General features: G+C 38.4%; 1 protein-coding gene across 1 annotated transcript in view; it reads right to left on the bottom strand.

Moving 5' to 3' along the window:
- The window catches only part of LOC119909320, a 46,625-nt gene that overhangs the window by 15,498 nt on the left and 6,966 nt on the right, over positions 1 to 24,161 (bottom strand). The window contains 45 exon segments of the mRNA XM_038727505.1: positions 629 to 790; positions 2,393 to 2,449; positions 7,149 to 7,205; positions 9,044 to 9,109; positions 9,359 to 9,388; positions 9,478 to 9,642; positions 9,749 to 9,901; positions 10,025 to 10,069; positions 10,160 to 10,330; positions 10,437 to 10,589; positions 10,713 to 10,757; positions 10,848 to 11,018; positions 11,125 to 11,277; positions 11,401 to 11,464; positions 11,536 to 11,705; positions 11,811 to 11,963; positions 12,087 to 12,131; positions 12,222 to 12,392; positions 12,499 to 12,651; positions 12,775 to 12,819; positions 12,910 to 13,080; positions 13,187 to 13,245; positions 13,248 to 13,338; positions 13,462 to 13,506; positions 13,597 to 13,767; positions 13,874 to 14,026; positions 14,147 to 14,191; positions 14,282 to 14,452; positions 15,934 to 16,086; positions 16,209 to 16,253; positions 16,344 to 16,514; positions 16,621 to 16,773; positions 16,897 to 16,941; positions 17,032 to 17,202; positions 17,309 to 17,461; positions 17,585 to 17,629; positions 17,720 to 17,890; positions 17,997 to 18,149; positions 18,300 to 18,341; positions 18,552 to 18,722; positions 18,803 to 18,946; positions 19,332 to 19,496; positions 21,318 to 21,470; positions 22,212 to 22,263; positions 22,352 to 22,452. Of these exon segments, the coding sequence (XP_038583433.1) occupies positions 629 to 790; positions 2,393 to 2,449; positions 7,149 to 7,205; positions 9,044 to 9,109; positions 9,359 to 9,388; positions 9,478 to 9,642; positions 9,749 to 9,901; positions 10,025 to 10,069; positions 10,160 to 10,330; positions 10,437 to 10,589; positions 10,713 to 10,757; positions 10,848 to 11,018; positions 11,125 to 11,277; positions 11,401 to 11,464; positions 11,536 to 11,705; positions 11,811 to 11,963; positions 12,087 to 12,131; positions 12,222 to 12,392; positions 12,499 to 12,651; positions 12,775 to 12,819; positions 12,910 to 13,080; positions 13,187 to 13,245; positions 13,248 to 13,338; positions 13,462 to 13,506; positions 13,597 to 13,767; positions 13,874 to 14,026; positions 14,147 to 14,191; positions 14,282 to 14,452; positions 15,934 to 16,086; positions 16,209 to 16,253; positions 16,344 to 16,514; positions 16,621 to 16,773; positions 16,897 to 16,941; positions 17,032 to 17,202; positions 17,309 to 17,461; positions 17,585 to 17,629; positions 17,720 to 17,890; positions 17,997 to 18,149; positions 18,300 to 18,341; positions 18,552 to 18,722; positions 18,803 to 18,946; positions 19,332 to 19,496; positions 21,318 to 21,470; positions 22,212 to 22,263; positions 22,352 to 22,450 (5,221 nt within the window). The 5' untranslated portion in view covers positions 22,451 to 22,452.

Raw genomic sequence — 24,161 nt, 5'->3', positions numbered from 1 at the left:
CCCCCGGCTTCCCTCCACGCTCCTCGCCCCTCTTGCCTCGGCCTCCTGCCCCCTCTCGGTCGCCTCACTTGAGCCTTGCCAGCCCCGCCAGCTCCTCGGCCCTCCGCACCCACCGGCGTCCAACTTAACCCTTTTCACCTCCCGTCTCTCCTCTCCCTTTTTTCCCCTCAATAAACCTCTTTTGCAAACTAACAAGCATTGCGTTTGGGTCCGTTCTGTCCGAAACCACAACACTTCACAAACATCATGCTCAGGGACTGCCAGAAGAAATCAATGGACTCTGAATCTATACACTGGGTAAAGTTATAATTAAAGCTTTTTAATTAATGTTTCACTTTCTAGTGCCTGAAATTCACAATTCTTTCTGTCCTCGTCTATGCCTATACCGAAGAGCAACTTAAATTCCGTTGCTTCGTCCTTCACCCAATGCAACAATCCTCTGTAGTACAATTAGCATCATGTTTGAGTTTGAAATTGTATAGAAATATTAGCCACCAAATGGCACAATGCCAACAGTGGTGTTCATCTGATAAAAGGTGAATGTAATCCATAATGTAAGATATCATTTGGATGGATCATAGGGGAATCCAAAGTGCCTCCTTACCCCATTTTGTCAATGAAACAATACCTGTAACAGTTGTATTAGTAGGTGGTGTTGTAACTGCAGGTGTAGTAGTAGTTGCACTGGCTGTTGAAAGGGTACTCGTAGCATTTGTGCTGGCACTGGTCTCGGTGGGAACAGGGGTAGTAGCCTCGGTACTGGTAGTCATTGTGAAGGCTGTGGTTGGAGCTACGGAATGGGAAACATCTGATGTATTAGAGCCAATTGTGGTATTTTGATTGGTTACACTGCTGCCTGAAAATGAAACAGTTTAAACGTGAGTATAAATACTCACAATTTTCTCAAAATGGCAGATCATTTATAGTTTCTTCACAATTTGTATTCTAATGATTCCCTATAGTGGGTTTTATTATGACATATATATTTTGCATAACATTGTTGGTTCTTGTTACATTTTTGTAATGTGGGTAGTTGAGTGCAGTCTTACGTGTGGACCCAAATACAGACAACACAACAGGAGGTAGCAGTTCAAAATAAAGTTTTATTAAAACAAAATAAATAGGTCCTGTCTCTGTTCACCTGCCCTGTTTTTTTTCTGTTATCCAGTTGTTCCCTATTTTCTGTTTTACTTTGGTAACTGTGTCCTTGTGTGTTCCCACATGCCTTACTTCCTGTTTTATTTTGTAATGTTCAGTTCTCATGTGTCCTTGTCTAGTTTTGTTTCCTGTTGTTTGATTACCTGATGTGTTTCAGCTGTGCTTCCCTCCCTGCTCGTTTGCCTGTGTACTTAAGCCATCAGTTCTGTTCAGTCTTTGTCTGTTGTTGCCTGTTCCTGCATGGTGTCTGTTTTTTTGGATTATTCCCTTGATTTTCGGATTACTCTGTCGTTTGGATTTGTTCCCCTGTTTGGATTATCTTGCCTTCTGTTTTTGGACATTCCTGTAAGTGACTGCCTTTGTTTGAATAAATCTGCAAGCTGATCTAGCCTTGTTTAGTGTCTGCATTTGGCTCCACACCTCAGCTCCCTGCCACTAAACTCAGCCTTATCTCATGACAGCTGCGGTGATACCGAGAAACTCTTGTAGGCCATAGCGATATAATCTTTAGGCTATTGTTGCCTAGAGGTTTTTACAGTAGCCTACTAACCGCTTTCAAATGTGTTTAATATTTTTTATTTTCTACCCAGTCCATTTCACACAGCCTGCCGCAGCTGTTAAAATAAATGGGTTTTAATTTTCTTATGTGAGGCTGAATATTATGAGCAGTTTGGTAGGGATATTGAAATACTAAATTTTAATATAAAACATATATACTGGGTATTTTGAACTCCCTTTGTGGTACAGGCACCAGGAGTAACACTAGGACATGACCTAAGGCATAGGACTAAGAACTGAGGTACAGAACTAAAACGCAGGACTAAGAAATAAGACGAGACAAGACAGATACTAAGTAAACTTAAACATGTGAATGAACAAAAGAAAAAACTAAGCTACGAAACACAAACTCCAAACATGACAAAATCAAATAAAACTTACAGAAACCGAGAACCCAAAACTAAACCCATGAAAACAGACTAAAACAGGAAAAAACATGAACACGAAGCCACATTCTTAACAAGTTGTTGTTGGTGTTGTAGCTGCTGTAGCAATAGATGTGAAAAGAACATGTTTTGAAATTCGAGTTCAAAAAAGTAAAATCCTTCAAGTTAAAATAAATTAAAATTTTATTTTCAAACATATCTCAATACACACAATAAAAAAACACTTCAATCAATTCAAGCCCACATCAGATGCCATACTCTAACAAACATATAATGTATTAAACACTTACTTGTTGATGTTTTGGTAACTGTTATGGTTATACCTGTTGTAGCAGCTGTTGTTGAATCTGGAAAGAAAAATGTAAAATTTTTTGTGTATTAACTGAGAGGCAACACCTGATAAAGAAATAAATTGCAAAAAAAATTCTAAAATATTGTAAGAATTATTTTATAGCACTAATTTGTCATAATTGCTGTTGGATTTCCAGTTGTTGTAGTGTTTATATCTGTTGTAAAAACGATGTTGAATCTAGGCCTGCGCAGCACTGAAAAGCTTTGTCTACACATTGTCCCACTGACACTATGCCCCCTCGCCTCTTTAAGGAAGCCTGGGAGACAATTGGCCCAAATTTCCAAAAAATCATCAATAGTAGTCTGGCAGCAGGTGTCGTCCCAAAATATTTCAAAGAAGCAGTTGTGGAACCCCTGATTTAAAAAAAGAAATCTGGATTCCTCAGTTTTATCCAACTACAGACCTATCTCGAAGCTTCCTTTTTATCTCAAATTTTAGAGAAGACTATAGTTCTACAGCTGCAGTCTTTTTTAGATGTACATGGTATTTTTGAGATTTTTCAATCTGGTTTTAAAGTATTTCACAGCACTGAAACTGCACTTTTAAGAGTTTTTAATGACCTTATTAACCACTAACTCTGGTAGTTCTACCATACTAGTGCTTTTAGACCTCACCGCCGCATTTGACATAGTAGACCATGCGGTTCTTATCTCTCGTCTAGAGCACTGTGTTGGCATCAGGGACACTGCTTTGCAGTGGTTTAAGTCCTATTTCTCTGGGAGATGATTTTCAGTAAAGCTTGGGGACTCATCTACTGCAACCCTTCTTTGTGGTGTTCCACAGGGCTCAATTCTTGGACCACTTCTCTTTTTCCCTGTATCTCCTCCCCCTAGGAAGCATAATTAGAAAGCATGGCGTCTCCTACCACTTCTATGCGGACGACTCCCAAATATATCTGCCCCTCAAAAGTGGTGGAAACTCCCTCGTACCTCTACTAGAGTGTTTAAAAGATTATAATGCCTGGATGGCTTCTAACTTTTTTAATCTAAATGAAGATAAAACTGAGGCCATTGTGTTTAGACCCAGTCGGGCCGGTGATATCCTTTCTGTTGACCTGGGCTACCTGCAACAATATGTGAAACCCGTGGCGACAAATCTGGGTGTGAAAATAGACAATGGTTTTAAACTTGATAAATAGATAAATAATGTTGTTAAATCCAGTTTTTATCACCTGAGGCTTTTATCTAAAATCAAACTTGTTTTATCTCGTAAGCACTTTGAACATGTGATTCATGCTTTTATCTCAACTCGTCTACTCGGACTACTGTAATGCACTTTACATTAGAGTTAACCAAACCTCTCTTTCAAGCTTACAGTTAGTACAAAACTCGGCCGCTCGTCTTTTAACTGGAACTCGCAAGCATGAACACATTACACCAGTGCTGGCCTCGCTTCACTGGCTCCTGGTCCATTTTAGAATACATTTTAAGATCTTATAGTTTGTTTTTAAATCACTGACCGGGTTGGCACCTCACTACATCTCAGACCTCTTACAAGTCTACACCCCGCCATGGTCACTTAGATCTACTGACCAACCTCAGCTGGTCGCTCCAAAAACTAGGTTAAAAACCAGGGGTGACCGTGCTTTTTCAGCAGCAGCCCCTAAACTGTGGAAATGGTCAAATTGGCCCCGACCCTCGAATGTTTTAAATCCTGTCTCAAAACCCACTTGTATTCCCTGGCTTTTAATCCAGCATGAGAGCTGTGTAGTATTGTTGTTTTATGTGTTTCTATATATTTTATATGAGTTTTTGTTTTATTTCTTGTTCAGCACTTTGTAAACCTTTGCTTTTTAAATGTGCTATATAAATAAAATGGATTGGAATACTACAAACTATATATTTTAACTGGTAAAAAGGTGGATTGGCTGGCACAGAGCAAGCAAAATTAATGTCATGAGTATAATTGCAAGAAAGACACTTCCTTTATTTTATTTATAGCCTAACCCAGCAGTGAATCATGTCAATTAAAACTACAGTCTGTTTTCCAAACAAGGATATTAAACATAGGCCTTCCAAACACAAATTTCATCGGTAAAAATAGGCTAATTTTATTGCCTATAATAACGTTTTGTCAGGCCTGATAAACTTCAACTGTGATTATTCCATTACAAGAAAAAATGTTTCACAAAGACATACCTTACCACGGACATGAAGTGATGCTTATTTGCATGTTATGACTGTTTGATACAGGTAAACCAGCTATAGATGTATAGATACTGGGCATTACAGCTTTAACATGCTGTGCACGCTCCCGCGGAGGACAATCAGTTTTTGGTGGGTGATCACTTTTCGGCACGACGCCTGTCGCTTCCTCCTGCGCATGTTGTGATTAAGATTGTGCCCGAAGTGGAGGGGCTGTTCACAGACAGGTCCGTTGTCATTGAGAGAGAGAGAAGAAAGTAATGGACACTTTGCTAACCTCTGCACTGACGTTCCGCATGCAAGTATAGGCTAAGTTGTCAAGAGAATACTCTCAGAATGTTGTGGTTTGTGGGAAAACGGTGCACATTGGTCCGACTTTCTACGACCTGACCCAACCCAACTAGACACATCAAACTCTAAAGACTCCATCCGACTGACACTGACAGCGCACACTGATCCAATAGTTGGAGTTGGTCGGCATTTGTCGGGACAGTGTGCAAGCAGCTTAAGGCTACCGCTATTGGGTTAGAGGAGAAGCAGGATGAGTCAAAGCTTCACTGGACCTGTATGGTACCATCAAGTCCAGAGCCAACACAATAAACCAACCAGTGCCCTGCAGCTATACAAGCGCAGACAAAGGTAACGCACTGTAAGAGTACAGCTGCGGACAGGGCAGGGCTAATGCAAGCAGCAGCTCTCACCTCACCGTCCAGTGAGAAGGAGACTCACTGCACACTCACAGAGGTGTGTCATTCAGACAGAACAGTCAGTACTGAAGACTGTGAGGGAAATCACTCTGGACCTGAAAGAGCTGGTGATGCTCTTGGGCATAAAGGCAGGATTAGGACACAGGACAGCCGAACTGCAGTCACCTTGGATCCTAAGACATGAAGGGGCCACAGAGAGGGCAGCCAGATCGCTTACCCTCTCTGCCGATGTCAGAGCCAATAGCAAGGCAACCTTGGCTGAAAGGAATTTCAGGTCCGTATTCTCCAAAGGCTCGAAAGGGGCTTTAGACAGAGCGCATAAAACCAGTGCCAAATCCCACTGAGGAGCTGCAGGGTGTTACACAGGTCTGTGTCCCCGCACCCCTTTCAGGAAATGCTTCACAAGTGGGTGAACGAGTACCGTCTGACTGGATGAGATGGCGGCAGCCCTCTATCCATCAGCAGCTGGAGGAATGAGAGCACACCAGGCAGCGAGCATGTCACCGGATCCAGCCATGGTCCAGACCAGAGTTGGAACGCTGACCACTTGGCAGAATACGAAGACCGAGTGGAGGCGGCTCTCAAACCCTGGATGGTGCACACCACCTCCTGTGAAAGACCCAAACCCTCCAAGTGCAGCCTCTCAGCAGATAGACATATAGGGGCCGACCCGACAGCAGGACTGGGCCACAGAGGCTGCGCAAAGGCGTCCACCCTTCATGGGGGGGGCATCCTGCGAGCTCATTGAGAACCACAGGGCTCACTGAGCGTTTTCTTGGTTGGCAAACAGGTCCACTTCTGCCATGCCAAACCTGTGCCAGATCTGGATCTTACCACGGACATAAAGTGATGCTTATTTGCATGTTATGACTGACCACTACAGGCTGTGAGACGACACTGCGATGAGCCTGAACATCTGCGCAGCAGCAGGTCGTCCAAATAGAACAAGACCCTGATACCCTCCCATTGCAACAGCTCCAGAGCCCTCTAAACACACTTGGAGAAAGTGCACGGGGCCAGTGAGCGCCCTGGAAGGAGAAGCACAGGAACTTTCTGTGTTCCGGGACGACGGGAACATGAAAGTATGCGTCCTAAAGGTCGATAGAGGTGAGCCAGTCCCCCTGGCACACACAACAGCTGTTTTATTGTCAACATGCACAAAGGTCTGTATAATTGCTCTGTTAAATAACGACAGATCGAGGATGGGCCTTATTCCCCCCACGATTTCTTCCTAACCAGGAATGAACGAGAGTTACCCCCAGAGAATGCTGGCCAGTTCCTGGGCTGGGGGAACGGCCAGCTGTGTCAAGGCCATTGTCCACCGGAAGTTGAAACGGGGGGATCGGGGAGCTGCTGGTGGACCCGCGGATGTAAGGAGCTGAGTCATCTGACAACTGCTCCATCAGATCAACTTCAAGTGTGTGGGCTCCCACACCTCTTCATCCTGTTGCTGATTCTTCTCGGGAGAGAGGTGGGCACTGTATGGACAACGCAAGCCGGGGGTGAGCACACGGCCATCATGTTCCAGCTCGAGGCATGCCTTGCATCAGGGATGGAGGTCCATCAGCAGGGTGAATGCTGTTTCGCAGACGCCGCACACCCGCATGGATGCTCTGGCATCTCGCACATATTCACAATGTGACAACGTGATAGAGGCCCACATTGCGGGTGGGCGTAGACAAAGCTTTTTTCAGTGCTGCACATGCTCACAAAGGGGTAAACCCAATAGCAATAGCCTTAGAGGGTGAAGCCTTTATGAAATAGAACAAAACAATTCATCAGACAAAACAAAAACATCAGATGCTATACTGTAACAAACGTATACAGTATATTAAACATGTACTTGTTGGTGCTGTGGTAACTGTTGTGTTCACATCTGTTGTAGCTGTTTTTGTTGAATCTGGAAAGAAAAATGTTTAATTTTGTGTATTTAACTGAGAAGTAACATCTGATAGACATCTTTTTTTATAATTTATTTGTAAATTTACTTGATACAATTGATGGTTTTGTGGTAACTGTTGTGTTCAGACCTGTTGTAGCAACTGCTGTTAAAAAATGAAAAAAATTACAATTTTGTGTGTTTAACTGAGATGTAACATCTGATAAAGAAAATAAATTGTAGAAAAACTTATTTTATTATTATTATTTTAAAGCACTAACTTGTTATAATTGCTGTTAGAGTTGCAGCTGTTGTAGTGTTTATACCTGTAAAAATGTTAAATCTATGAAAAAACAATGCATAGTATAAAATTGCTAAGACATTTTGTACAAATATTTAATTGGGTAATGTTACACCATCCCTTATTTCTAAAAACATACTTGTAACTTCACTTGTTGGTGACGTGGTGTTTGGAGGTGTTTCAGCTATTGGTGTTTCTTTTTATGGCCATAACATAGTAAAACACAGTAAATAGTTATTCAGTAAAACATAATTTACATTACAATGTGTAAAGACCATTTTATAATTATGCATTTTAAACTGAAAAGTGAAATTGTCCAACTGAAGAAAAATTACTGACAAAATTTAATAGCATGTTTAGATTGTTGAATTGTTAATAGCCTGCAAAGACAATTCAACAAAACCACATGATTCAAGCTCATATTTCTTACTCTAAACATTTACTAAATGTTACTGCAAAGGTGTGTCACATAAACTTAACCTAATACTAAATGCCTTGGTAAAAAAAAAAAGGAAAGGAAGACCATCATTAAAAGTCATTGTAATTGTAGGTGTAGTGGTGTTGAGATGTGTTGTCACAATACTGTAGTTATTGTGTATGTTATCATCATGTATTATTGCAGACAATGAAAGACCAAAATATTCAAGCCCAGAACAATTACTTTCTTTCTAAATTTACTGTTTAAAACATATATGTCCATCGTGAGCCGTTGGTGTAGCTGTGGCTGTTGCAGTATTCAAATATGTTGACAGTTGAATGTTTTCTGACACCAACTCTGTAGGTCTTGCTGTAGTTTGAATTAGTGTTTAGATGTACTGTTATTGTAGACGATGTGTCTAAAATGTGATTTTAATATCATTAAACAAAAAATATAATTCAAGAAAGAATTTTACTTAATTAACTCATACCCTTATTTTAAAAACCTTATTTGCTGTAAATGTTGTTGGTGTTGAAGAAAAGTTTAATTTCATAGATCATTTAAACATTTAAATTTAAACATTAAGTAGTTAAAAAATCTTAACCACAGGAGTGTTACCCATCTCTTATTTCTACAAACATACTGGTAACGACAGTTGTTGGTAAAGGTGTGGCTATTTTGTTGTATCAATAGTTGTTCAAAATGTTGTTGTTCATAATGTGTTAGTGACAATAGAATCCGTATTATTTAAGGATATGACTTACGTTATTTTGCAGCATGTTTACTACACAAGTCTGTCCCATAAATAACACTTAAAAACTAACTGCTGTATTAGAACTAGGAAGAGCAATTTAATAATATTTTTATAAGAATTTGAAGGTTATTGTTGTTGGTTTTGTTACAGCTTTTGTAGTGTGCATATTTGTTGTATTAACAGGTTTTGAATATGAAAGGACGATTTTGGGGTGTTGTTGTGTTCAGGACTTTTCTTTTTCTTCTGTTCACTCACTTCGTATGTATTTAATTGATAAATATATTCTCTTAACATGTCCATTTTTGAAAGTATTCTTACTTGACAACATATTTTCCACACTTGCATAAAACCTTTGCACAGTACTGTATGTGATTATTACAACATACCTGTTATGACAGTAGGGGTTGATAAGACTGCAGTAGTGTTTTGTGTTGTTGCAACAGTTGTGGTCTCTGTGATTTAAGAAAACAGTAACACTTAAACTGCTGAAATACTAAAAAATGACAGCAACAAAGACTGCAAAGCCTTGTGCATTTTAATTGTCATAGCTTAGATCACATATCATAAGCTCAATGAATCAGAGTGTGTAAGTTGAGTAAAAATAGCTATAACCAAAAACTTTGTGGTATTTTCAATTACTTTAGTTTGGAATAAATACGTAACAAATAATGCAAGTCTGAAAATACATTAGTATTTCATACCATCTGAAGGAGCTGGGCAAATCAAGAGATCTGTTTGGAAAAAATAAAATAAATAAACAGCAAGTGGACATATCTTCAATATAACTGAGGCATAAAAGTGATTCATAGGAGGCTCTTACCTGACAGTGTCTGGCAATAAACCCCATCTGGAGGAATGGCATTGATGCATCCACAAGTGTTGTCCAATATATCATCACATTTGCCAAAAGTAGAACACATATGACAAGGCCAACGGTACTGTTCTTCACATCTGCATTGGAATGTTGTACCACTTGGGTAACAAACTACATAGAAAATCATTATGAAACAAAACCATTAGCACAGGAAATGTAAGATTGTTGACATACTTTGCAATGATTTCCATTACATGTTTATTCATTCTTAGATTACCTGTAGAAATGCTGACATCAGAGATCTGTATGTGGTTGTTGATGCTGACGGGGTAACCGATGTTGCTCAGAATGGTCCTCAGTTGATTTACTTCTGTCACATCTGAGATGTTCAACTCAACAGAAATGAGGTATTCATAAACAATGGGTGGACCTATTGGGAGATTTTAAAAGAAATAATGTATAATTTAATAAGTAGATGTTTGATCTGAAGTCTCTATTTCAGTATAATTCTTTGTTGCTGATTTATTTAGCACTGTCTTAGTCTGAGTCTTACTTGTTGGTGAAGGAGAGGGTGTTGTCACAGGACAAGCTGTAAAGTCTGGAAGGAGGACAAGAGAAAAGTATCATAGCACTGACACTTCTACCATTGTCTGCTTATTTCCACATGATTATTTCAAAACTTGCTTACTGTACTGATCAACAGACTGGCAATAAACCCCATCTGGAGGAATGGCATTGATGCATCCACAAGTGTTGTCCAATATATCATCACATTTGCCAAAAGTAGAACACATATGACAAGGCCAACGGTACTGTTCTTCACATCTGCATTGGAATGTTGTACCACTTGGGTAACAAACTACATAGAAAATCATTATGAAACAAAACCATTAGCACAGGAAATGTAAGATTGTTGACATACTTTGCAATGATTTCCATTACATGTTTATTCATTCTTAGATTACCTGTAGAAATGCTGACATCAGAGATCTGTATGTGGTTGTTGATGCTGACGGGGTAAGTGATGCTGCTCAGAATGGTCCTCAGTTGATTTACTTCTGTCACATCTGAGATGTTCAACTCAACAGAAATGAGGTATTCATAAACAATGGGTGGACCTAATGGGAGATTTTAAAAGAAATAATGTATAATTTAACAAGTAGATGTTTGATCTGAAGTCTCTATTTCAGTATAATTCTTTGTTGCTGATTTATTTAGCACTGTCTTAGTCTGAGTCTTACTTGTTGGTGAAGGAGAGGGTGTTGTCACAGGACAAGCTGTAAAGTCTGGAAGGAGGACAAGAGAAAAGTATCATAGCACTGACACTTCTACCATTGTCTGCTTATTTCCACATGATTATTTCAAAACTTGCTTACTGTACTGATCAACAGACTGGCAATAAACCCCATCTGGAGGAATGGCATTGATGCATCCACAAGTGTTGTCCAATATATCATCACATTTGCCAAAAGTAGAGCACATATGACAAGGCCAACGGTACTGTTCTTCACATCTGCATTGGAATGTTGTACCACTTGGGTAACAAACTACATAGAAAATCATTATGAAACAAAACCATTAGCACAGGAAATGTAAGATTGTTGACATACTTTGCAATGATTTCCATTACATGCTGATTCATTCTTAGATTACCTGTAGAAATGCTGACATCAGAGATCTGTATGTGGTTGTTGATGCTGACGGGGTAAGTGATGCTGCTCAGAATGGTCCTCAGTTGATTTACTTCTGTCACATCTGAGATGTTCAACTCAACAGAAATGAGGTATTCATAAACAATGGGTGGACCTAATGGGAGATTTTAAAAGAAATAATGTATAATTTAATAAGTAGATGTTTGATCTGAAGTCTCTATTTCAGTATAATTCTTTGTTGCTGATTTATTTAGCACTGTCTTAGTCTGAGTCTTACTTGTTGGTGAAGGAGAGGGTGTTGTCACAGGACAAGCTGTAAAGTCTGGAAGGAGGACAAGAGAAAAGTATCATAGCACTGACACTTCTACCATTGTCTGCTTATTTCCACATGATTATTTCAAAACTTGCTTACTGTATGATCAACAGACTGGCAATAAACCCCATCTGGAGGAATGGCATTGATGCATCCACAAGTGTTGTCCAATATATCATCACATTTGCCAAAAGTAGAGCACATATGACAAGGCCAACGGTACTGTTCTTCACATCTGCATTGGAATGTTGTACCACTTGGGTAACAAACTACATAGAAAATCATTATGAAACAAAACCATTAGCACAGGAAATGTAAGATTGTTGACATACTTTGCAATGATTTCCATTACATGTTATTCATTCTTAGATTACCTGTAGAAATGCTGACATCAGAGATCTGTATGTGGTTGTTGATGCTGACGGGGTAAGTGATGCTGCTCAGAATGGTCCTCAGTTGATTTACTTCTGTCACATCTGAGATGTTCAACTCAACAGAAATGAGGTATTCATAAACAATGGGTGGACCTAATGGGAGATTTTAAAAGAAATAATGTATAATTTAACAAGTAGATGTTTGATCTGAAGTCTCTATTTCAGTATAATTCTTTGTTGCTGATTTATTTAGCACTGTCTTAGTCTGAGTCTTACTTGTTGGTGAAGGAGAGGGTGTTGTCACAGGACAAGCTGTAAAGTCTGGAAGGAGGACAAGAGAAAAGTATCATAGCACTGACACTTCTACCATTGTCTGCTTATTTCCACATGATTATTTCAAAACTTGCTTACTGTATTGATCAACAGACTGGCAATAAACCCCATCTGGAGGAATGGCATTGATGCATCCACAAGTGTTGTCCAATATATCATCACATTTGCCAAAAGTAGAGCACATATGACAAGGCCAACGGTACTGTTCTTCACATCTGCATTGGAATGTTGTACCACTTGGGTAACAAACTACATAGAAAATCATTATGAAACAAAACCATTAGCACAGGAAATGTAAGATTGTTGACATACTTTGCAATGATTTCCATTACATGCTGATTCATTCTTAGATTACCTGTAGAAATGCTGACATCAGAGATCTGTATGTGGTTGTTGATGCTGACGGGGTAAGTGATGCTGCTCAGAATGGTCCTCAGTTGATTTACTTCTGTCACATCTGAGATGTTCAACTCAACAGAAATGAGGTATTCATAAACAATGGGTGGACCTAATGGGAGATTTTAAAAGAAATAGTGTATAATTTAACAAGTAGATGTTTGATCTGAAGTCTCTATTTCAGTATAATTCTTTGTTGCTGATTTATTTAGCACTGTCTTAGTCTGAGTCTTACTTGTTGGTGAAGGAGAGGGTGTTGTCACAGGACAAGCTGTAAAGTCTGGAAGGAGGACAAGAGAAAAGTATCATAGCACTGACACTTCTACCATTGTCTGCTTATTTCCACATGATTATTTCAAAACTTGCTTACTGTATTGATCAACAGACTGGCAATAAACCCCATCTGGAGGAATGGCATTGATGCATCCACAAGTGTTGTCCAATATATCATCACATTTGCCAAAAGTAGAGCACATATGACAAGGCCAACGGTACTGTTCTTCACATCTGCATTGGAATGTTGTACCACTTGGGTAACAAACTACATAGAAAATCATTATGAAACAAAACCATTAGCACAGGAAATGTAAGATTGTTGACATACTTTGCAATGATTTCCATTACATGTTTATTCATTCTTAGATTACCTGTAGAAATGCTGACATCAGAGATCTGTATGTGGTTGTTGATGCTGACGGGGTAAGATGTGTGCTCAGAATGGTCCTCAGTTGATTTACTTCTGTCACATCTGAGATGTTCAACTCAACAGAAATGAGGTATTCATAAACAATGGGTGGACCTAATGGGAGATTTTAAAAGAAATAATGTATAATTTAATAAGTAGATGTTTGATCTGAAGTCTCTATTTCAGTATAATTCTTTGTTGCTGATTTATTTAGCACTGTCTTAGTCTGAGTCTTACTTGTTGGTGAAGGAGAGGGTGTTGTCACAGGACAAGCTGTAAAGTCTGGAAGGAGGACAAGAGAAAAGTATCATAGCACTGACACTTCTACCATTGTCTGCTTATTTCCACATGATTATTTCAAAACTTGCTTACTGTATTGATCAACAGACTGGCAATAAACCCCATCTGGAGGAATGGCATTGATGCATCCACAAGTGTTGTCCAATATATCATCACATTTGCCAAAAGTAGAGCACATATGACAAGGCCAACGGTACTGTTCTTCACATCTGCATTGGAATATTGTACCACTTGGGTAACAAACTACATAGAAAATCATTATGAAACAAAACCATTAGCACAGGAAATGTAAGATTGTTGACATACTTTGCAATGATTTCCATTACATGCTGATTCATTCTTAGATTACCTGTAGAAATGCTGACATCAGAGATCTGTATGTGGTTGTTGATGCTGACGGGGTAAGTGATGCTGCTCAGAATGGTCCTCAGTTGATTTACTTCTGTCACATCTGAGATGTTCAACTCAACAGAAATGAGGTATTCATAAACAATGGGTGGACCTAATGGGAGATTTTAAAAGAAATAATGTATAATTTAATAAGTAGATGTTTGATCTGAAGTCTCTATTTCAGTATAATTCTTTGTTGATTTATTTAGCACTGTCTTAGTCTGAGTCTTACTTGTTGGTGAAGGAGAGGGTGTTGTCACAGGACAAGCTGTAAAGTCTGGAAGGAGGACAAGAGAAAAGTATCATAGCACTGACACTTCTACCATTGTCTGCTTATTTCCACATGATTATTTCAAAACTTGCTTACTGTACTGATCAACAGACTGGCAATAAACCCCATCTGGAGGAATGGCATTGATGCATCCACAAGTGTTGTCCAATATATCATCACATTTGCCAAAAGTAGAGCACATATGACAAGGCCAACGGTACTGTTCTTCACATCTGCATTGGAATGTTGTACCACTTGGGTAACAAACTACATAGAAAATCATTATGAAACAAAACCATTAGCACAGGAAATGTAAGATTGTTGACATACTTTGCAATGATTTCCATTACATGTTTATTCATTCTTAGATTACCTGTAGAAATGCTGACATCAGAGATCTGTATGTGGTTGTTGATGCTGACGGGGTAAGTGATGCTGCTCAGAATGGTCCTCAGTTGATTTACTTCTGTCACATCTGAGATGTTCAACTCAACAGAAATGAGGTATTCATAAACAATGGGTGGACCTAATGGGAGATTTTAAAAGAAATAATGTATAATTTAACAAGTAGATGTTTGATCTGAAGTCTCTATTTCAGTATAATTCTTTGTTGCTGATTTATTTAGCACTGTCTTAGTCTGAGTCTTACTTGTTGGTGAAGGAGAGGGTGTTGTCACAGGACAAGCTGTAAAGTCTGGAAGGAGGACAAGAGAAAAGTATCATAGCACTGACACTTCTACCATTGTCTGCTTATTTCCACATGATTATTTCAAAACTTGCTTACTGTATTGATCAACAGATGGCAATAAACCCCATCTGGAGGAATGGCATTGATGCATCCACAAGTGTTGTCCAATATATCATCACATTTGCCAAAAGTAGAGCACATATGACAAGGCCAACGGTACTGTTCTTCACATCTGCATTGGAATGTTGTACCACTTGGGTAACAAACTACATAGAAAATCATTATGAAACAAAACCATTAGCACAGGAAATGTAAGATTGTTGACATACTTTGCAATGATTTCCATTACATGCTGATTCATTCTTAGATTACCTGTAGAAATGCTGACATCAGAGATCTGTATGTGGTTGTTGATGCTGACGGGGTAAGTGATGCTGCTCAGAATGGTCCTCAGTTGATTTACTTCTGTCACATCTGAGATGTTCAACTCAACAGAAATGAGGTATTCATAAACAATGGGTGGACCTAATGGGAGATTTTAAAAGAAATAGTGTATAATTTAACAAGTAGATGTTTGATCTGAAGTCTCTATTTCAGTATAATTCTTTGTTGCTGATTTATTTAGCACTGTCTTAGTCTGAGTCTTACTTGTTGGTGAAGGAGAGGGTGTTGTCACAGGACAAGCTGTAAAGTCTGGAAGGAGGACAAGAGAAAAGTATCATAGCACTGACACTTCTACCATTGTCTGCTTATTTCCACATGATTATTTCAAAACTTGCTTACTGTATTGATCAACAGACTGGCAATAAACCCCATCTGGAGGAATGGCATTGATGCATCCACAAGTGTTGTCCAATATATCATCACATTTGCCAAAAGTAGAGCACATATGACAAGGCCAACGGTACTGTTCTTCACATCTGCATTGGAATGTTGTACCACTTGGGTAACAAACTACATAGAAAATCATTATGAAACAAAACCATTAGCACAGGAAATGTAAGATTGTTGACATACTTTGCAATGATTTCCATTACATGCTGATTCATTCTTAGATTACCTGTAGAAATGCTGACATCAGAGATCTGTATGTGGTTGTTGATGCTGACGGGGTAAGTGATGCTGCTCAGAATGGTCCTCAGTTGATTTACTTCTGTCACATCTGAGATGTTCAACTCAACAGAAATGAGGTATTCATAAACAATGGGTGGACCTAATGGGAGATTTTAAAAGAAATATGTATAATTTAACAAGTAGATGTTTGATCTGAAGTCTCTATTTCAGTATAATTCTTTGTTGCTGATTTATTTAGCACTGTCTTAGTCTGAGTCTTACTTGTTGGTGAAGGAGAGGGTGTTGTCACAGGACAAGCTGTAAAGTCTGGAAGGAGGACAAGAGAAAAGTATCATAGCACTGACACTTCTACCATTGTCTGCTTATTTCCACATGATTATTTCAAAACTTGCTTACTGTATTGATCAACAGACTGGCAATAAACCCCATCTGGAGGAATGGCATTGATGCATCCACAAGTGTTGTCCAATATATCATCACATTTGCCAAAAGTAGAGCACATATGACAAGGCCAACGGTACTGTTCTTCACATCTGCATTGGAATGTTGTACCACTTGGGTAACAAACTACATAGAAAATCATTATGAAACAAAACCATTAGCACAGGAAATGTAAGATTGTTGACATACTTTGCAATGATTTCCATTACATGTTTATTCATTCTTAGATTACCTGTAGAAATGCTGACATCAGAGATCTGTATGTGGTTGTTGATGCTGACGGGGTAACCGATGTTGCTCAGAATGGTCCTCAGTTGATTTACTTCTGTCACATCTGAGATGTTCAACTCAACAGAAATGAGGTATTCATAAACAATGGGTGGACCTAATGGGAGATTTTAAAAGAAATAATGTATAATTTAATAAGTAGATGTTTGATCTGAAGTCTCTATTTCAGTATAATTCTTTGTTGCTGATTTATTTAGCACTGTCTTAGTCTGAGTCTTACTTGTTGGTGAAGGAGAGGGTGTTGTCACAGGACAAGCTGTAAAGTCTGGAAGGAGGACAAGAGAAAAGTATCATAGCACTGACACTTCTACCATTGTCTGCTTATTTCCACATGATTATTTCAAAACTTGCTTACTGTATTGATCAACAGACTGGCAATAAACCCCATCTGGAGGAATGGCATTGATGCATCCACAAGTGTTGTCCAATATATCATCACATTTGCCAAAAGTAGAGCACATATGACAAGGCCAACGGTACTGTTCTTCACATCTGCATTGGAATATTGTACCACTTGGGTAACAAACTACATAGAAAATCATTATGAAACAAAACCATTAGCACAGGAAATGTAAGATTGTTGACATACTTTGCAATGATTTCCATTACATGCTGATTCATTCTTAGATTACCTGTAGAAATGCTGACATCAGAGATCTGTATGTGGTTGTTGATGCTGACGGGGTAAGTGATGCTGCTCAGAATGGTCCTCAGTTGATTTACTTCTGTCACATCTGAGATGTTCAACTCAACAGAAATGAGGTATTCATAAACAATGGGTGGACCTAATGGGAGATTTTAAAAGAAATAATGTATAATTTAATAAGTAGATGTTTGATCTGAAGTCTCTATTTCAGTATAATTCTTTGTTGTTGATTTATTTAGCACTGTCTTAGTCTGAGTCTTACTTGTTGGTGAAGGAGAGGGTGTTGTCACAGGACAAGCTGTAAAGTCTGGAAGGAGGACAAGAGAAAAGTATCATAGCACTGACACTTCTACCATTGTCTGCTTATTTCCACATGATTATTTCAAAACTTGCTTACTGTACTGATCAACAGACTGGCAATAAACCCCATCTGGAGGAATGGCATTGATGCATCCACAAGTGTTGTCCAATATATCATCACATTTGCCAAAAGTAGAGCACATATGACAAGGCCAACGGTACTGTTCTTCACATCTGCATTGGAATGTTGTACCACTTGGGTAACAAACTACATAGAAAATCATTATGAAACAAAACCATTAGCACAGGAAATGTAAGATTGTTGACATACTTTGCAATGATTTCCATTACATGTTTATTCATTCTTAGATTACCTGTAGAAATGCTGACATCAGAGATCTGTATGTGGTTGTTGATGCTGACGGGGTAACCGATGTTGCTCAGAATGGTCCTCAGTTGATTTACTTCTGTCACATCTGAGATGTTCAACTCAACAGAAATGAGGTATTCATAAACAATTGGAGGGGCTGCAGAGGCAGAAAATAATTGAGTATTCAATAATTTTGTTGAGAGAAGTGTAATAGAAATCAAATTAATGTAAAAAATTAAAAATTTTGTTCATGTTCATGTCGATATTTATTTTCTGATGAAAACCAGCAGCGTTATTTTCACTTTACCTGTTGGTGAAGTTGTTGTTGTTGAAGGACACACTGAAAAGTCTGTATACAGAAACAAACATTTCTTCGGTGAAAAGGTGTCAGTATAGGCATGAGGTTAAAATAAAAATAACAAATACACGTGAGCACTTGCTTAAATAAAATAACTGAAAATAAGAACATAGCAAAGGAGAGTCACACACTAAATGTTGCTTTCAAAATTAAGTTATTTGGGCATTAAAACAGGGATTAGTGTGTGACCATAGGACTCACTTTGATGATTTATTGATTGACAATACTGTCCATCTGTAGGAATAGCTTTGATGCACCCACATGTGTTGGTTTTATCACCATAACATTTCCCATAGGTGGCACACTTGTCACAAGGCCAAAGGTAGTCATCCTCACAGTGGCAGAGGAACCCATGGCCATCTTGGCTGCAAACTTTAAAGAGAACACATTTTAGAAAGAGGTCAAATGTTTAATATAGTCACCATAACAAATGCTACTCTCCGAGGGCTTGCCTGTAGTGATCTCGACATCTGAGATGTTTATTTGCTTGCTGATTTGGACGGGGAATGGGATATTGTTCACGGTGTTTCTCAGTTGATCTGCGTCTGTAGTGTTCACTTCAATGAAAATCTGGTATTCATAAACAATTGGAGGTACTGTTGAAAAAGAGAGCGTAATTCGAAAGAAATTGTCACCATTGTCTTTCAAATCTGAGGTAATCTTCAGTAAAACAAATCGTTAAAATCATATTATTATTTATGTATAACTGTGTTATCATTAATTTGTCTAGTAATCACATTGCAGGACGGAATATTACATTCTCACCAGTAAATAGCATGTCAATTTTTGTAATGTTGATTGTGTTGCTGAGTCTAACAGGAAAACTAATGTTCTCCACAGTGTCCCTTAATTGTTCTATCAGTGCGATACCACTGACTGTGATCTCAACTTCAAGTATGTAAGAATGAAAACATAAGATTCAATTGAATTTTTTAAGTACAAAATTAATAATAAACTTTAAATACTGTAAGTGTCTTTCACCTTTCTTTGGCTGGCAGTATTGCCCCTGAGATGGAATACTGTTGATGCACCCACATGTGTCGTCATTGATTTCATCACAGGCTCCATATGTATTACAGTTCTGATATGACCAAACATACTGATCCTCACATCTGCACCGGAAGTTGGTACCATTTGGGTAGCACACTAAATAAACAAAACAAACAAACACAATTATTATCACTCATTGATAGGCCATCAATGTTTGGTCTCGGCTGTCACCGGGCAGAGCAGGGTCCCCTATGATGCCAGTGATGCAGGATTTTAAATTGTTCCTTGTTGAACTTTAACTTGTCTGTTGACAGACAGTGAACTTTGGAAGTATTTGGACAATGGTACATTTTCTGTTTCTGTTGTCTCTGTATGTTACTTTATACTTCTCTATACTTTATAATATTGAACCATATTTATCCAATAGACATAGTTACGTTACAGAGTAATCTTATAAAACACAACACATTCTTAACATTAAATCAGTGGTTCCCAATCTTTTTGGCTTGTGACCCCTTATAAAAAGCAGTGTATACATAGGGCCTCTTGTCATGTTTCATGCTATATGTTTAGACAGTTCCAGTTATTGTTAGCAGTTCCACCAAATAGACATTTCCCTTCCAAACTTCCAAGATGGATTCATTTAATCAACAAACAACATAGAAAGTGGAAAAGTATCAAATATTTCACAAAAAGCAGATTTTTATATCAGAACTTGTATCTTTTCTTTTTTCCTCTCCCAATAGTCATCTCATGAGCCCTCAGATTGATCTGTTGATTTATCTGGAACAGTAGTAATTGCGGCAATTTAAGTGATTGAGATTAAAGGAGAGAAAAATGTAGAACTGTGTGTTGTCAGAATATTAAAAGCGTGTTATATTATGTGTCCTTGTACCATTGTTCGCAAGCAGGGGCCGCAAATGTCCAAAAAATGACTTGTTTCAAAGTATTAAACTACTAATTAACTACAAACGGAAGCATTTCTATTCAAGAACAAAGAAAATCAGTACAAGACCTAAAGGACAACTAAATATTAAAGACTTGAAATAGCAGGTTTAAAGATTGTAGATTGTTAGATCAGGACTCATTGTAATTAACTTTAGAAATAAGTTTTCAGTCACCTGACAGACAACGGCACTGGTATAATTATCAAAGGGTCATTCTCTCCAAATAGACTTTGGTAGACAGATAAATGCCACCTTTACACAGCGTGACACTACAGTGGTAGTGACGATACTTTTCACTTAAAACATTAACATGACTATGAGCTCAGGGTTGTATCTTCACATGTCAGACAGAAACACCACTTTGTAACATTAACATGACGGTGATCTCAGGACTGTATGCAGTGCTTGAAGTGGGGAAAAAATAGGTGCCAGTACTCAGACCCACATATTACTGTGGTGTGTTCAGCAGCACATGGAGACTGTCCTGCAGAGGACCCGTGGGAAAATATTATCAGTAATCAATTATTGTAATAACCTATTTAATAGAGGACAATTCACAATACTTGAATTGTTGTGAATTCCATAGGGCCCTACTAAAACTACAGTGGAATAGAATAGAATTTTCTTTAATCACTTTTGAACTTAAAGATATTGATTCCTGTGATAACATCTATTTTAGTGGTGTAGTAAGCACTTTGCACTTGTTTGTACACAAACAGTCTAGTGGTGATGGGAGTCCAGAGAGCAGGTGCGCTTCAGCTGCTGTATCACACCCAAATATCTGGAGTTAAATCGTATGAAATTACACAGTAAACACTTGATTGTGCACTGATGCAAAGGAAACGACTGGCCAGAGGCATTCCCGTAAGAACCTGTAATATTATCTCTAACATGAGAATATTTTTCATGAAAGAAAAAAGTATTATACACAGAAAATCATCAAGAATTATTCTCTTTGTCAACTGTGGGAAAAACGGTATGGCACACTACAGTGGCACGGTGATCAGACCAGAAGAAGCTCCATTCTTACCTGTGGTAATGTCAATGTGTGTGACATTCACAGTGGGACCCAAGTCCAGGGAAAAGCTGCCGTTGATAAGGCGACTCCTAAGGTAGTCCAATGTCTTGACATCTGTAACATTCAGTTCTACATCTACTGTGTAGTCAACCTGAGCTAGCAGCGCTGTAGGAAAAATTCAACAGCATTTAGGGCCTTTTTTGGATTCAGGACATACCACTATAGAGAGATCACAGCACATATAATTAGACATGGTGCTGAGGGTAAAACTTCAATTTGTGTTTCCTAGGTGGGCTGTTCACACTGTATCACATGGAATTTCACATTTAAGGCCTAAAGGCTACTGTACAACCAGAATTAACAGTATTAGTCACTGCAATCTTCATTAAGGAAATTAAGGCGTCCTTTTTTATTTATTTGCCTCTTTTCGGTTAATTCTAGGAAGGTTACACTGAGGAAGGTGGTTGCATTCATATTCAGTTTTCTGATCAGGCTGCAAAATGCTCATCTACAGAAATGGAATTTATTGTTGGTTTGGACTCATCCAAATTCACTCAAAATATTTCTACGTTAGAAGATTTTGCAACAAATCAATAAAGAATGTGAGTCTCGTTTATTGAGTCCGTACAAAGACCAAAGTTAAAAATGTTTTATGGGGGATTTCACACTGCACTATTATTTGGTGGGGTGCAGTGACTTCAGGCTAGCTGTAACTCCTGGACTAGAAAACTCATGCTAAGCAAAGCTAATCTCCTGGCTTTAGCTTAATATTTAACGGACAGATACGAGAATGGTAAAGATCTTCTCATGTAACTCTCAGAGAGAAAGCAAATAAGTGTATTTACATTAAAGGTCACACTATTCATTTTCATACCATTTTCAACCATTTGAATTAATTGGACTTACCATCCCTTTTCTCCCTGGTGTGAGGTAGAAAGTGATCTTCTTCATAGTGCACCTGAGGCAAATAAAATGGTGTCAGGCTCAAATCATTGATTTGTGGCAGTAGTATTTTCTGTTCAGTATCATAAATACAGTGGACTTACTAGTAAAGCTGGACTTGAGAATTCAACAAAGTTCCCCGCTACCAAAATAATAAGAGTCAATAGGAGAAAGATGGTCAAGCCATTCTGAGATATTGCCATTCCTTTCAAGAAAGACAGAAAGACAGAAAAATAAGACATTATGTGGCGATTCCATCCAACTTGCAACTTGTTGCAACATGTATTGTTACAGAGACAATGGGTGTGGAACTTCTCATATTAGTCATAATTCTACAAGTGAACAGATGAAATCAAGCCAGTTATTAATACATTGAGGGTTGCTCAACTTACTTGCTTTCATTACAAGCAATGGATACTAATCGTTTACCAGCTTTCTTATTAAATTCCCAGCTTTGGTCTTAGACAAATTTTAAGGCACAGCTCAGCTGGAAAATGCAAAACACTTTTTAGAGACACAAGGTTCTCACAGGACAGCAATGCTACAAAAAGATAAAACAAATAGTCAATGTGAATTAGAACAAAGAAATAGTCAATCCATCCATTCCATCAGAAGAAAGCTACTCTGTGCAATGAGAGGATTCTGTCAATATAGCAGAATCAATCCAATGATCATCTGACATACATAGATATGGCAATAATGGAAAGTGTATATATTGTGTAAATATTTCTGCTGGCTTTCAGTTAATGTAGCAAAATTCATGGCAAATGTAGTGAAGGTAAAAGTAGATTTCTGGCCCAAAAAATACTTAAAAGTCAAAGTACAGTTTTATAAAAGGAACTTGAAGAGTTGCTGTTGTAAGAAAAAAACTTTTTTACTCATTTGTGTTACTTGTAACAAGTTACTACCAGCCCCTGAATGTAGTGCAGTAGAAACTACAATATTTGCCTCTGAGATGTTGTGGAGTAAAAGTGTAAAATACAAATAGTAAATAGTAAACGTAATGGAAAGTACTAGTTCGTTGAATCTGTACTGAAGTACAGTAGAGTAAATGTACACAGACATCAGCACAAACTGTTTCTACTTTTTAATCAATGTATTCTGACCTTGTCTTGTGGGTGTTTTTATCAACCCTCTTTTTTACCATTCCTCTTTTTACTTATGTATTGTGAGCCAAAGCCCCCCTCTGAACGAAAGGTCCATGACAGCCCTGATGAATTAGCGGCCCGCGGGCCACATCCGGCCCTGAAGCAACCTCCATGTGGCCCAGCACATAATCTAATATAGCCTATACAACAACAAAAGTACACTACATGTATAGTGTATGAAAGTATCTAAAGAGTGAGCTATTGTATATCGTTCCTTCTCATCTCTGTTGAGTTTCATATGCGCTTTACCGATCACCGCCAATCAAGGCTCAACACTTAGCCTACTGTCCAACCTGCAGCCTCTCCGCTCCTCTGTGTGTCTGCAGAGCACCTCGAGCGCGTGCAAACCCACGGAGCGAAGTCCGCCAGCTGATCAGTGGACATTACCGACATTGATGACTACTACGCCGGCTGAGACAAACCAGCTCCTCTCTACCAGCAGCAGCAGAGGGATGAGGAGGACAGGAGGGACTGAGCTGTTCATAATTTCTGAACTTCACACAGTATGTTGATGTCAGGAATATGATTTATTTGTTGTTGACATGTTAAATTTGTTTCCAGTGAGATATTAATGACTTTGCTGCTGTAAATCATGTTGCTGCTCTAGAAACAACATCATGATCATAGTAATATATCTTCTTGCGACGAAATTAAACTGAATAACAAAACTGAAAAACATTATTTTGTCCTTGTAATCCATGCTTTCACTGCATGGATAGCCTTTGGATATTGCTGGAAATAGTCCCCCTCCTTAAAGGGTAAATTA

The sequence above is a fragment of the Micropterus salmoides genome, unplaced genomic scaffold, assembly GCF_014851395.1.
Source record: "Micropterus salmoides isolate LMB-PRFRI ecotype aquatic unplaced genomic scaffold, ASM1485139v1 Ms_hic_scaffold_18, whole genome shotgun sequence".
Lineage (NCBI taxonomy): Eukaryota > Metazoa > Chordata > Actinopteri > Centrarchiformes > Centrarchidae > Micropterus > Micropterus salmoides.
This window is presented reverse-complemented; position numbering and strand designations above follow the sequence as displayed.